This window comes from Chelmon rostratus, chromosome 23 (assembly GCF_017976325.1).
Source record: "Chelmon rostratus isolate fCheRos1 chromosome 23, fCheRos1.pri, whole genome shotgun sequence".
NCBI lineage: Eukaryota > Metazoa > Chordata > Actinopteri > Chaetodontiformes > Chaetodontidae > Chelmon > Chelmon rostratus.
In genome coordinates this window covers 7,443,501-7,460,382 of record NC_055680.1, presented here as the reverse complement: position 1 = coordinate 7,460,382, position 16,882 = coordinate 7,443,501, and the positions used below count along the sequence as shown (strand labels likewise).

Here is a 16,882-nt window from a genome sequence, read left to right as displayed (position 1 = left end):
ATGCCATAAAGCAGGCTGGTTTTGAATGTGTCCTCTCAGGAATGTCATTGACACAGACTCTGTTATCTGGAACCGATAAGAGAACACACAAGGGTTGAGAAACAATCATGTACGAGTGAACCTGGGTCACGTCGCTGTGTGTGATTATGTCTGTCTGTGTTATTGAACTTCTGTTGTTGTGTCACTACATGCAAACATGGATAAATGCAAAAAAATTAAGAATTAAAATAAAAATGAAAAAATTCCCACAAATAAAAGATGATTTTCATGAAAATTCCACAATAATGGTAATATTCTAGGGTTTGTCTCCCCTTTAAATAAGAGTAGGGTCAACGCAGGACATTTACAAGTTAGGATTAGAGTTAGAATAAGGAGTTAATGAGTAAATTGCTTTAATGCAACTCAAAAAGTGTGTATTGCGTGGCTCTTGAGATTAAAGCATAGCAGTCTATTGTCCACTTTACAAAGCAGGACTACAAAGAACCATTTTAAGAGTCTGTAATCAAATCCTGTCCTTTTCAGCAGTTTCCTGGGTTTTTTTTCTTCCTTTCATGCTGTGCACCACAACATTTACCCAGCACTCACTTTTCCTCTCTTCTACTCCCTCCAGAACAAGACTAGTCGCGAGCACATCCATGCTTTCACTCATAAGATTCATAATTTTTTGCTTTAATTTGATCCAAATGATCAAATCGGGAGGAAGGTCTCAGAAAAAACTTTTCAGTTGATACAGTGAATTTGTTAGCAAATAGTTGCCTATTTACACATCCAGCACATACAGAACAACATTAGAATTCCTTTGGACTTGTGTTTCTGGCCCCCTGACAAATTTAAGTCCAGTATTCACTACACTTTTAGCTCTGTTTTGATTTCCAGTAACTAGTGAGGAAAATATTTAGCTCTTTAGCTGCTAAGTGTGCCGCTAGTTCAGCTGCTAGTTGCTAACTGTGTCTTTCTGCCATTTGGTGCAGGTAAATGGACCAGTAAGCCAAAGCAAATGTGGCTCATTTTGCAAACATGTGTTTTATGTCTCTCCTTTTTCATGCTAAAGCAGACTTTGTCCTGACAATTTCTTTTCTCTGAAGCCATTTGGACACATGCATAGAAATTGCAGTTGTAATATTAAAATTAATGATTACACTTCATAGCTTTGGTTTCAGGGCCCTTGCACTGTACATGCCGGGACACTTGAACAGAACAGAACCATCGTTAAGTCATCATCACCTGTGCTTTTCCTATTTTGACAAGTCAAAATGCCTGCCTGTGAAAAAGGTCCAATTAAGTGTTGTGAAATAATGAGAAAGAACACTTAGTTATAGGCCTGTAAAGCTTTGCAACAATGAGGGAAACTGTCCTTCAGCGTTTCATCCTCTTCATAACACTTTTATGGCATGTATACATTACCTATATATATGTAATGTTACAATGGGGGTGACCTTTGTCTCGAGCTCTTTAAATGGTGCCGCTCGCTGCGTGCTGTCATGTCGTCTGCTGTGATTGGCTGAGAGCAGAGGGGGCGTGGCTGGTTGCGTCATGTCAAAGAGAGGGATGAAAGCTTATGGAGAGAGAGAGAGAGAGAGGGGGAGAGAGAGGGAGAGAGAGAGAGAGAGATTAACAGGGAGTAGGAGGCAGGCGCAGTAGCAGACTCCTATATCCGCCAGACGGAGACGGACGGTGCCAGCTGCTAGCTAAGTTAGCCATAGTAGACAGTTAGCAACTAGCTTCAGAGTCCTAGCGCCTTTGCTACATATGAGGGACTGAGCAAGTGTGTGCGCGGGCGTGTGTGTGTGCGTGTGTGACAGCGTGTGTCGACGCTTCAAACGCCCGCTCGGCCGTCCCGAAGTCACTCTGTGTGTACCTGTGTGTGCGCGTGCGCCCGCGTGTGTATGTACGTGTGTGTATGTGGATAAGCCCCCCTAACATCTCACTCCTCTTCCGACTAGCAGTGTGTCTGTGACTGTGCGCGTGAGGTTAGCAAGCAAAAAAACAAACGCACCCACATAAACACACTCTTGATAGTCGACTGTTTACACTCGGTGTCCGGTTACCTGACAGCGGATTCACAGCATTTACTGACACCGGCAGAGCAGCAGCATGTGAGTACTGATGGGAAACGCGTGTGTCCGAGTATGAATGAGTCTTGTGTGTTTGTGACAGTCACTGAGTGTGTTTGACTTATACCGTTTCCCCTTTCATGGTGTGTCTGAACGGCTACATGTGTGAGCCGTACTTGGCATGTGTCTTCCCGTCAACGTGGTAACAGATGTTTCGAGTGAACCAAACTCCGCATTGAAAACTTGTTTAGAAAGTAAATAGCACTTTCTGTACTTTTCAAGTACACATGGCTAATCCTTTTTCCTTATTTCTTCTCCTTCTTTTTTTTTTTAGCCGAAATGTGCACACGGAAACTTTAACTCCTCATACCAGCAGCTAGCAAAGTGACATCACAGTACTCTGAGGCTGTTGCAATGCTCACGCTAAATTAGCAGCTTCTTCAATGGAGTTTTGTAGTAGCGTGAGTTGACTTCATGACATAACGTGCAGCAGTAAATTTTATTGCCACAGGTTGCCCACTTTTTCTTCCTCATCTGTAGAATGGGTGGTGAGGTAAACTAAAAAACTGTCCTGTGGCTCCTTTACCGGATGGAGGTATTTATATGGGAATATATGGTATTTTAAAAAGTAGCAGGGGCTGCAGTCAGGACTACATTTCCCATTGAGCTTATAGTATGTTGGAAGGGAATAAATGTTTACATGTTGGAACTTGTAGATTGCATAACATGCTTGTTATCCTCTGTCTTCACCTGTGTGTGTGTGTGTGTGTGTGTGTGTGTGTGTGTGTGTGTGTGTGTGTGTGTGTGTGTGTGTTGACCTGATTTTTCTCACTGATTTTCTGTGTTGCAGAGGTTTGGTCACTGCTCTTTCACCTTTGAACCCGTACATGTGTATCGGCTGTGTCAGAATCATTTGCCTGAACAGCGTGTTCATCATCTCAAAGCAACCTTTACTCTGTTTCAAACAGAGGTACATGCGTAACAGCTGCCCCATCCCAGATCTCCGGGAAGCACAGTGGGAGCTGTGCAGCAATCAAACAGTTACCGCCACAAGTCATAAGCTAAACCTGTAGTAAATCCTCTTGCAGGGATGTCATCAGATATGCTTTTCGGCCTGTTTTTCTGTCTGAGGCCGCTTCAGGTGACTGTAGTGGCCTTGTGTGTTTGATGGACATGTGCCAGTCACTCATTCAACTTGATGTTATTACTTGTCACAATAATGCCAAGGTAATAGACTGAAAATGTTCAAGGCAACTGAGACACAGTTTTTTGACAATGACACACAGTCTACCTTGTAAATCTCTAAAGAAGACATTTGTAGTTTTACTCAAAATTAGTTATTGTAGCCCCTTTTGATTTATCATATACCCCACACACATTTAGACGTTGGACTTCATCAGTAGGCAGTACTTTTGGTGTTTCTATCATCAGTAGTTTTTTAAGTGTGCTATACTGACACTTTGGACCCTTTAGTCTGTATCTGGTAGGATGCAGGGAGGCCGGGGATGGTCGGAGGATATTATATCGCCACAAGCAAGGCTTTTTGGGTTTTTGGAGGCAAGCCTTTTAAACTTTATTTCTTGAAAGTTTCAAAGTCAGTTTGCATGCTTTTTAGGATAGATTAAGTCCTAGTCGTTGGAGGAATGCAGAGAGATCACTTTGAACTCGAGTGTTTTGCATCAAAAGTGGGAGAGTGTGTCTCTCAGTGTGTGCCACAGCAAATGTGCTGCCTCTTATGTCTGTGCTTACAAAATGCATGCGTCTGTGTAACCGTGTCTTTGTTTTCGGCTTGGGTTGTTGCACATTTGCTTTGCTTTTCAAAGTAAATACATCTTTTATCATGTCAAGACAACTTTTTTTGAATTACACAGCGCTTCAGTGTGTCTTAAAACCTATGCTAATGAAAACATACCTATTTCCTTACCTGCACAACGGACGTTTTGAAAATACAATAAATTAAAAAGACTGCAGTTGTGCATTTCAGTATGAACTGGTGCAAACTTGTCTCAGCATTTTTCAGTCCCTCATTGCTGTCAGCTAATTGGGGTCATGACCTGTTGTTAGGGTTCCCAAGAGATAAAGAATGGAAAATTAGCTTATTTGTGCTTCCTGGGAACCACCGAACTCTCTCCTTTTGTTACTGCCAGGGCATCATCCAGCAAACAGCTGTGATGTGTGTTGAAGGAGTTACAGTGCATTCTGTCAGACTGGGAGGCAAGTGAACGGAGACAGGGCTACCTGTGGTGAGAATGAGCTAGCAGTGTCCCAGACACGCTCATTCATCAAATCACCGTCTGAAGACGATGACATAAAGATTGTTTTGGTCTTCTTTATTGCACCTTTGCTGAAGTAATAAAGTAATAAGTTCCATCTTGTTATGCTTGTAGGTATAAATAAAACTTCTAACCTATTAAAGCAGCCAATTAAATGTTCAATTAAGCGGCTCCTCTACTCCACCCATCACTTAATACATTCCTTTCTCCCCCAACTTCTAGTATATTCCTTTGGTTTACGCTGGACCCTCTCCGTGTTATGTCCCAGCTTGTTGTCCCATTTGAACAGGAATTGCATCAGATTTAGGAGGTGTTCCTTCACTGGGCCTCAAAGCACTGACTCATGATATGGTTCATGAAAGACTCAACCAGCTGTGATTAGCAGGTGCTCAGTAGAATCATGACACCATGCATGCAACGCTCAGCGTCAGCATTATCTGGAATCTGCTTCTTCCCTCGAGGGTTAGTGTGGTCAAAGAGGGTCTAGTAAAGGGTATCACCATGTCCCTCGTGAAGCTTTCATGCTCTCAGCAGCCCCTCATCCACATTTGCACACAGGAATGTTTGAGTCTTTGAGCCCCTCTTGGTAATCTCTGGTTATAAAAAGAAAAGTTTTTACAAACAGGTTCTTAATCAGGTAGAATCTTAAGCAAGCATTTTGTGCAAAAAGGGACTTTTAGAGTATCTAGTAGCCAAGTTTTCCTTTTTGTAAAGGTTTAGCAGAATGCAGCCTGTAAGCCAGTTTCAGCTCCCAGTTCCCCAAGAATGTTCTTTGTGATTTTGTTCTTTTGTTCCTTTGTTCCTTTCCTTTGTCACAAGCAGACACAACATATGAAGATGTTTCTTTAGGGGAGAATCTGTAACACGTAAAAGCTCAAATTGTCCTTGATAGTCTGTGATAGACCATCAGAAGGATGACCAGTTAAATAATGTCCTGCTGTTGCACTTACACATACACCAATTATTTCAGCATTATGTAAGAAATCTGGTGATTTTCCGACATATTATATCCTAAAGGCGCAGGAGGCTGGAGCATCTTGTTGACACAGCTGGTAAAGAGGCTGACGGCGAACAGCAAGAGCAAAATGTTGCAGCTTCCTTTGGCTCTAATAATCCTGTCAATGTACCACAAATTGTACTTTATCATATACTAATGCAAGTAGTTTTATGTTTGTTGACATTTATATCTTGCTCAAGGGTCCTCTTCCAGGTCCCGTTAAAGGGCAGAGGATTTGTTATTTGCCTCTTATTTCCCCAGACTCATGATCTGCCTTTCCACAAGCTAAATTTTCTAACCTTTCTGGCACCATACGCACTTTTTAGTCTCACCACAAGCATCTGTTTTGTCTACACACAGTCAGCCTCAGTACCCTTGTTCGTGCTGTTGATGCACGTGTTGCTGTTAATAATTAGGACCTTTCTAAATCTCATCCTTAACTGTTGCTTGCTGCTCTGACACAGCTGATCTTACACGTTGCAACCTCAATCTCATTCCTGCATTAATTTATGCAGGGATGATAGTTTTGTGGTAGCCAACAGTCTGTTAGTGTTATTCTCTCAGCCTATGATTATATGGTCTTGAAGTTCTGACTTCAGGACCATGAATAGGAGCTTTAAGAAAATGATTTGAGGACACAAGCTGATCTTTGACCTCTGTCATTACCAGTAGAGCCTTCTTACTGGTTTGTGTACATTTAGATAAAGGGTAAACCTTTAATGGAACCATTCTGAAAATATGACATGCTCTGTTTGAAGAGCCATGATCTATTTGCACACACACACACACACACACACACACACACACACACACACACACACACACACACACACACACACACACACAAACACACACACAGAGTCATACGTTCTACCTATCAGGTCAGGGACGTCTGAGGTGGAAGGAGGGAGGGCGTGAGGAAGGAAGTGAGGAAGTGTGGATGAATGCTAACACTTTCCATTCTTCACTCTCCCTCCACATCAAATGACAAAGGTCTTGCTCAGGAATCATTTGGATGCTGAGAGGCTTTGTACATTGAAGAGCCAGTCTAACATGAAAGATCTGCGTGTGATTCAGCGTGAGTGAATGTTTGCGAGGCATGCAAGTATCATGATTTGTATTTTACAGATTGTGAATCAATATTTCCTGAATTGATAAAGACCTAATAGGAATTACCATCAACGCATATTTATTTGTATTACCATTAAATGCCATTCAGGGAAATTAGCATCTTGTTTATATTATCTTAACAAACAATCTATTTTACTTCACATGCTTAGCATAACGGCATGTGTGCTCATACTTACAGGCATGTATTTCCTATGTTCTGTGGAACCGAACGACTAGCTGCTGACTTCATATTGCTAACTGAGTCTGCTGATCTGCATCTGAAACACAACACAATGATGAGCTACAGCAACCTCAAAGGGTCAAAACTCAAAGTTCCTGGTGGGTTAAAAAAATGCATTGTGTGCCAGGAGAGGGCAGCACATTTATGCTATATTTATGTTTTCTGTTTTTTTTTTAAATTATTCGTATAGCTCTAGCAGGACGAGCAGGAATGCTGCATTTAAAAGTATATATTGTTTACTCATTCCATTGTACATTCATTAGATTGTGCATTTCATTTACCAATTTTATATGCAGTCAAGTCCAAGGTTGTGAAGGATGTTAATTTAAAGTCTCTCATGGCACTAGCTTGATGAGCAGGGACAGCTAAATGTTGCAGTTTCTTTCAAAAAGTATTTTAATTTCCAGTTTCATGTCCAGTATAGCAGTGATGCTGCTGAAATATAACCGACTGACTGACATGTGATGTCTTGTTGTTTTTGGAAACATGACTCATGATATACAGTCTCTAGAAGTTCATGATTCAAACTTTTCTTATGGTCTAGTGTTCAAAAGCAAACAAAAATTGCAATAAATCATAATATCGAGATCAAATTGGGAGATAAGCATGTCATCCAGGCCTCATAGATAAAGTAAGAAATTAAGAATAACTAATTGAATGTAATAATATATATCATTGGTATTCTTCGAACTATAATGATGGTGATAGTGATATGTTTTCTCTCCTAGTCGTAGTTTTAGTGATGAACTCCACCAAGGAATGTGCAATATCCCAGGAATTAAGTTGAAAGTGACAGACGAAGCTCTAGAAAGCTGGTGTGCTTCCTAACTCTTGTGGTAAATACAGTCCTGCTAAAATAGGGAAGAGACTACTTTATTTAATTTATCCTCAACTTCTCGCCTGTGTTTTGGGAAGTGTGTACTGCACCCATTACACACAGTTAATGTCACCAATTACACACCCATAGAAACAGGGATAGTCTTTAAGGTGATCTCACAGAACATCAGGGCTTGTTCAGAGAGCTCTGAGTGAATTAGGCGTATGCTGTAAAAGATGAAAGGGTAGATTATCGGCTATTGCACAAGTGCTGGCAGATAAACGTGTATGTATTTGCCCCACTGTCAATCCATCACTATCAATTAGGGCAAAGTTAATGCTAGTTATGTGTGTTTGTGTGTCACAATATCACAGGCTGTGTGCGTCAAAACAGAGCAGAACTTTGTTCTCAGAGAAGTTAATGTGTGAACCAGAAGTCACCGCAGTTCTTTGAAGCCACCAAACACACGCCGGTTGCTCTCAGTGGTCTGCAGCCTTTAACTTTGGACAGAGGGGGGTGTGAGGCGTTCATGCGGCAGTGCGTGCTTGTCATGATTTGGCTGTGTGGTTAGACAGTTTTGGTTATTCAGAAACTTTTGAGTCGTGCTTATGCTTGTTTGCGCCCCTGTGTGTTTGTGTGTGTGTGGTTTAGAGAGACGACAACAGCGAGAGAGAGAGGGAGGGAGGGAAGGTCATGGAGTACATTTGGCCTAAAACATCTACATTCCAGCTTGACTGTCAAACTATAATTTTGTTTTGTTTTTTCTTAGGGTGATAAAGTCATAAAACAAGATGACAGACATTCATCCTAGCTTGATTTAAAAAACTGAATAGAAGCTTTAAATGTAAAAAAAAAAAAAAGACATTCGGTACAGCCCTGGTGTCAAGAGATGTACATATTGATGACTGGAGAGAAGCTGGTAGCATTAAATGTGCCTCAACTACCAAAACGCAGCATCTCCTAATGCATTTTGCCCAGCTGAGTTGACACTACAAATGTTTGTCACCACTGAACCGGAGATTTCTGCCCCCTGGTTTGAGTTGTGTGAGTTGCCTGGGAAGCAGAGGGAGCTGCAGTGCTCACAACTCTCTGAGAAGATATGTCGGTATCTCGTGGTATCATGTGAAATCAGTTACTGATTGAATGGGCTGATTTGAAGCGAGGTGGATTGTTCATATAGGGAGACAAGAAGACAACCCCACTATCCAGTGTGGTTGTTTTCAGTTAAGGGCAAAGGTCACATTCCTGTGCCACAGTGATGACCTCCTGAAAGGTCTGTTAAAAAGACCAAAGGAAACTTTGGCAAAAGGTTCTAGCTTTTACATATCAGACACATGCTATTTTAGAAATATTAATGCAAAGGGTTTGTCATAATTCTGTTCCTTTTTGATAGGAATTCTAGACAGGAATCTTCAAACAGCACTCATTCATTACAAAGAGTAACATAGATGTAGAATAAGTACTTCCCGATCAGCTGACACAGAGTATTGACCTGATCTGTGATAAAACTGATCAGTGAGATCGATGCCTTTCCAAAGTCGTATAAAAAATCCCTGAAATGGGAGATATGAAGCACACAGTATGCAACAAGCTTTCCTGATTATACCAAAATGAAGCACCAGTAATGACAGCGTAGCTCACTGTGAAGCATGAAAACATTACCAACCTGAGACATTCATTCACTGTCAAGCTTTTTTAAAATGTGTCTGGCGTCAGTCTCTCTCATGTGTAATCATTACGGCTTGATCTGATGTATTGTAACACCCCGATCACATGAGTATGCTGACTTAGTTTACAAGCCTCTGGACAAAAGTGATCTCGGTGTAAGCCTCGTAATCCATCTGAAAGAGATTTGTTCGAGTTGTGGGAGGAAAAAAAAAACAAAACAAGGAAAGTTATGTGGCTGACTTGGATTTTCTGTCACTGTTGATAGAAGTAACTCTTTCCCCTGTTTTCCCCTTGAAAATACAGTGGACACAATAACAGTGACACCTACACAACAATCAGACAGAGCGACCGAAAACATAGTGATAATTGACAGGACTTGGTCTGTTGGTCAACATACACAGATGCAGCTCAGAGCTGGAAACCGATCAGATTGCCTATCGTGAGTAGAGGACATTGATCGATCAAGCTCTTGTAGTTGGGTTTGCAGTCAGGAAAGAGTGTAATAAGGTGGATATTGATGGCAGCATCACTCCTTTCTTTTACTGATGACTGTACATTGTGCCACTCCAGTGTTGTGCATGATAAAATACATTCCTGCTTCATCCGTCAGAGCCGTCTAAGTTAAACTGCATTTTCACTCACGTAACGCTTGATTTTGTTGGACGAATATTTTATTTTATGTGCTATAATGAGCAATGTTTCCATCAGTGTGAAAGCCAACATACGTGTCTATTCATCAAGTATGTTTTCTTCTTTTTTCACAAATGTCAGTGTCCACCTCTGAACTAACATTTTATTAAAGTACGAATCAAAAGGTTTATTTTCACCAGCTGTTGGTGAAGATTTTCAGAATGTGTTCAGGTTTCTGTCAGCTGTCAGGACTTCTTTAGGAGTAGGTTATAAAAATGAAGCCCCACACCCTAAATATTTATTCCTTTCTTTTCTGTTTTCTGCCTCTTGTTTAGTCCTGATAAAGAACAGCTTTATCTCTGAGGCATTCGCCAGAGGCAGAAAAAGGAGTCAAACCGGCAATATGACGCGGAGGCGCGGTACCAATACTACCCTCAAGTTGTGTTGCCACAGCTTGAGTGTCCACACCATTTCACATTCCTTTCATGCCGCAATTTGGCCTTGACTTTGCCTCATTGCGTTTTGGCAATGCGAGGCGTACTACCGGTGAGCCACTTGCCGTTGCACATTTTATTGTTGGTTCCATCCGTCAGTGCAGGGAGACAGGAAGAAAGGAAGGAAGAGGGTTGTGAGCTACACTGTTAAAGCTGTTGAATAATGGTATTGAAAAAAAAAAAGTGATATCTTGAAATGAGAGAGTGACAGATTTTGGGTGCATTTTTAGTCATGATAGTTTAAAACTTAGCACGTGGGTTGAGATTCGTTACCGTGCACTGTTTTGAGTCAGCAAGTTTCCACTGCCGGCCACAGTGTCTGGTAGATTCCATCATTAGGCTACTGGCTGGTAGTATTTTAATATAATTTTCTGTACATAAATAAATGCGCGTTGGTCTGCCTTTGTTACATACTTTGTCATATTTCTTCAAAATATCACCTTTGAGAAACTGAAAATTTGACACTCAGCAACACATTTGTTTGGCTTGATTGTACAACTCAGATTCTAAAAAAGTTGGGACACTGAGTAAAATTTCAACAAAAACAGAATGAGATCACTTCCAAACAAACTGTGTTTACCTACAGCGGTAAGTGTTGTAATAATATCCTTTGCATAATGATGTGTTTCACAGAGTGGTGAACCTCGCTCCATCCTCGCTTGTGACGCCCCAGCCTTTCGAGGATGCTCCTTTCATACCCAATCATGATACTATCACCTGTTACCAAACAACCTGTTTACCTGTGGAATGTTCCAAACAGGTGTTTTTGGAGCGTTCCACATCTTTCCCAGTCTTTTGTTGCTCCTGTCCTAACTTGTTTGAAACGTGTTGCTGCATCAGATTTGGAATAAGCTGATTTTTACAAAAATCAATTGAGTATGTATCACCTAGTTTATAATAAATATGCTTCTCTGGTAAGAAGTTGTATTGGAGAGATAAGGTTGATGCAGGACACCGATAATATTTGACCTGTTTTTGCTCGTCTGCCTGGTTCATTTGTCCTGTTCCTCTCTGGTCCGCTGTTGTCTCTTTTTCGTATTCAGGCCTCAGGAAACTGTATCTGTGTCATAGTGCGCCGCTGTTGCTTTTGTGTAGGTACCGTCTACTGTTTCAGCCTGAGCTTCCAAGTCTCAAGGCACTGAGTCAGAAAGCATTCATTCACTGAATTTTAATCCACTTCTTTATGCTAAATTCCTCATTAATTCGCTCCTTTACCAAGTCACACATAATGATATGATCACTGAAAAAAGTTGTCTCTGTATAGGAAGTCTGGAGGAGACATTTTTGAGGTTTATGTAACTAAATGAGTTTGACTTGTTTAATTTATTTGTGTAATTCATTCTAATTAGACCTAAGATCCTAATGCTTGTCCACAGTGTTGCTCTGCCTCTCACCCAGTGCATGATGGGATAGGCTGAAGACTGTCCCAGCATGCACTGAATCAAAGTAGACAATCCACTTCATCCAGGTGAACTGAGCTGTACTGTTAACTTGATCAGCCATCGTGTATGCCATTGTAATGGTTAGATTTAGTGACTGTTTGCACTGAACAGTAGACAACACAGCAGTTCATTAAATCGCCTTAAAATGAAACCCTGCAGCCACAGGTAACAAACAGGAAGTGATTCACAATTTTCTGACTGGGCCTATATTACCATGAAGGAGAAGATTTTGTCAATGTGCTCCTTGAGTCATGAAGTGTAGCAAAAGCCAAATATATTAAGTATAATTTACGATATGATTGTTTAATTCGTTATTTTGGCATTTCCAAGGAGTGCCACTTTGTCAGATGAGTCTCCACTGACTGCATCTCTGTTGTTTGACCACAGTGTGGCAGCAAAGGACTGTTGGTGAGGTGCAGCCTTGTAGTCAGACCAGAAGAAGAAGCGTCCTCTGTAGTCTCAGGCTCATTATCAAAGAGCTCCCACCAATAAAGCTGCCACTTTCCCCACTGAGTGAGACACTAGCTGAGGAGGTAGATGTCTTCAATGTACGTGTATATGTGTTCATGGATACCTTTGTGTACCTGTGCTATTTATATGTGGTTTTGTTTGTGTGTGTGTTTGGTAATAGGGTGCTTTGGTTTAGTAATTAAGTGTTTAGGGGCAGCACCATCACAGCTTGAATAACAGTGACTTTCAGATAAACTTCATCTTGTTCCTCAGTACTTAATATGAATTCAACGGCTGTCCCACTTAAACACCCTTTTTGCCGCTGCTTGTGGACAAGATTGGTTTGTCCACAAAGATGAATATCAGCAAGTTTCCTGTAATTAAATCTCTGAATGGGACTAATGAGAGCAGTTTGTATGGCGCAATCATAGTTTGCGTGATTTGTATCTGAATTTTGTGGCATAGGAAAAAGATAATTTGTGGCTTTATTGTTTAAACACAGCAGGAATTCATTGTCTTAAATTAGTCACACCTGCAGCTGATTGGCAGCTGGGGAGAAGAACAGCAGCTGATTGGCTGTCTGAACTCATACCGTCCTTTTATGGAAATCTGACGCCTCTTTCTGGGAAGATGTTTTGTGTATGATTCTGCATGAGGCTGTCAGACCTTTCTGTCCACTCTTTATCAGTTAACTGTAATTGTTACCCCCTCCCAGCATACAGTTAGTAGGTCCATATACTCAATTTGATAAACATGATTAGCTTTAACTCATTCCTAAGAGTCTTTAAACAATATGAATGTATGTTGAATTTGTAGACATGAGATCTGTGGGGATTTTCTTTAGTAAAGATGACTTCTTAATATCCCCTTTATCATCAAGTGATCTGCATATTTGCTTTTAGAAAAATTGACTACCATCTTTTCAGTGTCTTACCAAAGTCTTGTCTTTATATATTTATTTTAGGACTAAAATTATATTGTAATAGAGTGACCACTATAACAGCCCTAAGCTAGGAAGATATTTTCTCTAATAGGATAACATCTATACTCTCAGGCATCATACAAGCAAGCTGCCAACCACAGGTGGTCTTTGATTTTTCAGCAGACTGTTTGGAACCTCTTAGAAGTCAGGGTCACAGGTCTCAAATTATTCACACTTGATCCACCTTTTTCTTCTTGATCACTGGAATAAGATTCCTGCTATATATCAGTACAAAACCAATTAAAATGTTCTGAGAAAACACCAGACGTGTTGAAAGGCACGTAGAACCATCGGCAACAACTTAAAAGGGCCTGCTGTTTTGAGTAGATTTATCTCTCTTAAATGTCTTGTTTAATCAATTTCAAGCATAATCATCCTCTTATTTCCTCAAAGCATCTTTCTTCACCTGAGAAACTGAACTTAATGGACAGTTACTATATAGGTATTGTAAGAAAGCATGAGTTGTGGACAGAACTTGTGTTTGATGTAGATTTAATGACTGTTCAGATCCACATGTTGTCTCACGTTGTCACCTCTCCCCTTCGCTTATTGCTGTCAGGTGGTGTTGAGTTGAACATCTATCTTTTTCTTTTAGGATGTTGAGTTACGCTGTGGTCCGAGGCGGCCTCGGCCTGTTGGCTGTGAGGAGGGCGTGTCTTCTCTCCCGCCTTGCCCACTCTGCCCCGAAGAGCGAGTATCGACCAATCAAGAAAGTCATGGTGGCCAATAGAGGTAAGAGCCCACCCACGTCCCAGGCGTAGTAATTCACCACTGAAGAAGACACGCAATTCAGATAGCACCATTAAATCAAATACAGTTGAGTGCTGTTCATTCATAATGTAAGAAAAAAAGTTGACATTTACAATCTTCCCCAGGCAAAAGAACAGACTCTTAATATTTAATGGCCAACATTTAGTTTGCCTTAGTGCATGCTAATATTTAAGCACACATTGTCTGTGGGTGGCTGTCTAAGCTAGCTTTGTTTGTTTCAGCCCAGAAGCACCAAACTTCTTAACATACTGGAAACAGAGGTGGAAGTGCAGTCATCGTCTTCACTGTACACGAGGGATTTAAAATGCTTGATTTGGTTCAGTGTTCTCACAACTTCAGATATGGATGGATGGATGGATGGATGGATAGACGGATAGATAGAATGGAAATATAATTATAGAGAAGCCCAGTTTCCCAAACACTAAGCGGTCACCAGCATGGTTGCGACACACAGCGTAATCGTCGCTAGCGTGCACTGGTAATACAGGTAATCAGCGGACCCCGTGCTGTTAATTCTAATGCTGTCTAGAGAGGCCCTCAGTGTGCAATTAGTGTGACTCTGTCAGGTGATGTGCGACAAATTCAGCGACAAATAAATGCATTCATGCTTTTGCTCGATTTGCCTTTTAGAGCTTCCCATTCTATTCATTCCTGCAGACACATTTAAAATGCTTGATTCGGTTCAGTGTTTTGTTTTGTTTTGTTTTTTTAATTCCAATTGATCTGTGCCTTGGGTTTGGAGCACAATTTCGATTCTGGACACACGTGGTTCTCTGTAGGCCCCCTGCTGCACAGAAGTCTGTATTGAGCATAAGCATGCATACATTCATGTCTGCCCTCCCATAAAGACTCTATTTAACTGCTCTAATCCATCAACTTGATTCAAATAGATTGTGGTCTCTGCCACACATTTTCACACACACACACACACACACACATTGCAGGGCTTTCCGTCAATCTCTCTCCTCCGCATCGCCGTGGTGCGATATCAACACCGCATTAGATCACATTCATCACTGTGGGGTGCACCGGACCGTGCTCAGCCTCAGTGTGTGTGTGTGTGTGTGATGAAGAGAGAGACCGGACCATCCTATCATATCAACCCAGATTCCACTTGACCAAGCACAGCTCCACTTTGCCGTTGCTCCTCTGCTCGTTCGCTAATATTCTCCTCTCCTTTCTGCTCTCCTCTACCCCTCTTACCTCCTCTCTCCTCCCCTTGCACCCCCTGTGTTTTTCAGCACTTGTCAGATGTGATTTCCTCTGAGCCACTTGCTGTCTTCCTTTTTGCCTCATGTGACTTTGCTCCTTTTCACGCTGTCTTTTCATTCCTGATTTCATTTCCCTTTTCTTTGCACCCCCTCCACTGCTTCTCTTTTCTCGTTCTCCACTTATTTGTCACTTATGCTTAAACTTGCCAGACTGTGTTTCTGTGATACCTCAATTCTTTAAGACCCCCTTCTTGGTCATCCGTCTTATGTCCATTTTCAATTTTTTGCATTGTGCTCGTCATTTCATTCTCTACATTTCTCACGTTAAATCTGCTGCTTTTCGTCTGTCTGGCTTTTCGTACCGCCTTGTCCTCTCCTCTCTCTCCCATGTTCCCACTGTTGTTGTCCTCCAAAATTCACTTTAGTTCTTGCTTGTTTTTTTCTCTCTTTATCTTTTTTTAATGCTCCTCAAATGTTTGGACGCTGTCCGCCCCTTCAAGCAAGAACAACACATCTTGATAGTTTTCAGTGACTAAACTTTTTTCTTTTCTCCCCCAAAAAGTGTGTTGCTTGAAAAACAAGCATTTGGCTCGAGTGACAGCCAGATTAAAAGCAGGGAGTGTTTTGGTTGTCTGACGCTGAGATTTTACTGTGTTCTCAGATTTTAGCAAGAGCAGTAGACTTGTGGTAGTGTCTGGACATTTTTGCACAATGCGATGAAGTACCCCGGATAGATTTGGTTTTCACATCTTATTTATGACATTAAAAAAATCAAAGTTTATTTTATTCTCTCAGTGAAGGCATTCATCCTGAAATAGTGCCAACGCTACAAGATGCTGATAAAATCATATAAATAAAAATAAAAATAAACAGGTACAACCTCCCTCTACGTTCTATCTGCTGAACCACAGATAAAAATATGGACACATTTAAATAATAAAGAGAATAAAAGTGAAGGAGAAGAAGGGCAGCATTTAGAGAGGCAAAATGCAGTGAAGCAGAACACAGACAATATGGCTGGTAATTTGATAAAATAACCCCCTTCTTCATCATCCGCCCCTCACGTCGTCTTCTTGTCTTCCAGGTGAGATCGCTATCCGTGTGTTCAGAGCCTGCACTGAACTGGGCATTCGAACGGTGGCCGTCTACTCCGAGCAAGACACTGGACAGATGCACAGGTACTAATCTCTGCTGCATTAGAGCCAAATGGGTCCACACAGGTTTAAATAAAGAAAGCGTAACCGACAGATGTCTTAGTGAACTGCTGGGCTGCCACTGCTGGGTATCGACCATGAAATGCTCACAGTTGATTAGAGCCAACCGCAATTAAAGGAAGCTTGGGAGCATTTTTCTCCTCTCCAGCGCTTTGGGCCAGCTCTTTGTTTTGCGATTGGTATCAAGTAGGAACATAAGTATAATTGTATTGACATAACAAACATTCGGGTAATCACACTGCTTAGTTTCCATGCACAGACATCCTAATTTGCCTCACTGTGAGCGTTTTCTATTCCACTGCTTTTTTTAAATGTTTTTCACTGACTAATACATCCTGCTGTATGATTGTACTTTCACCTGATTCTCTTTATCCTAAAGGCTGTTTGGAGGACTAATCTGAGTTATTACAGTGGGCTTTAGTTGAATAATTACTGGTGCATACTCTGTACTCGGAGTTTGGGTATGCTGCCATGAATCTATAATACCTGCGAGAGCCGTTGCACACCTGTGTGTTTTGTATGCTTTGG

General features: G+C 41.3%; 1 protein-coding gene across 1 annotated transcript in view; it reads left to right on the top strand.

Annotated features, from left to right (window-relative positions):
* Positions 1–1,611: 1,611 nt before the first annotated feature.
* Positions 1,612–16,882, top strand: part of LOC121626256 (pyruvate carboxylase, mitochondrial-like) — a 268,452-nt gene continuing 253,181 nt past the window's right edge. Inside the window, exons 1-3 of the mRNA XM_041964640.1 lie at positions 1,612–2,096; positions 13,754–13,890; positions 16,225–16,318. Of these exons, the coding sequence (XP_041820574.1) occupies positions 2,095–2,096; positions 13,754–13,890; positions 16,225–16,318 (233 nt within the window). The 5' untranslated portion in view covers positions 1,612–2,094. The remainder of the gene's footprint in view (positions 2,097–13,753; positions 13,891–16,224; positions 16,319–16,882) is intronic.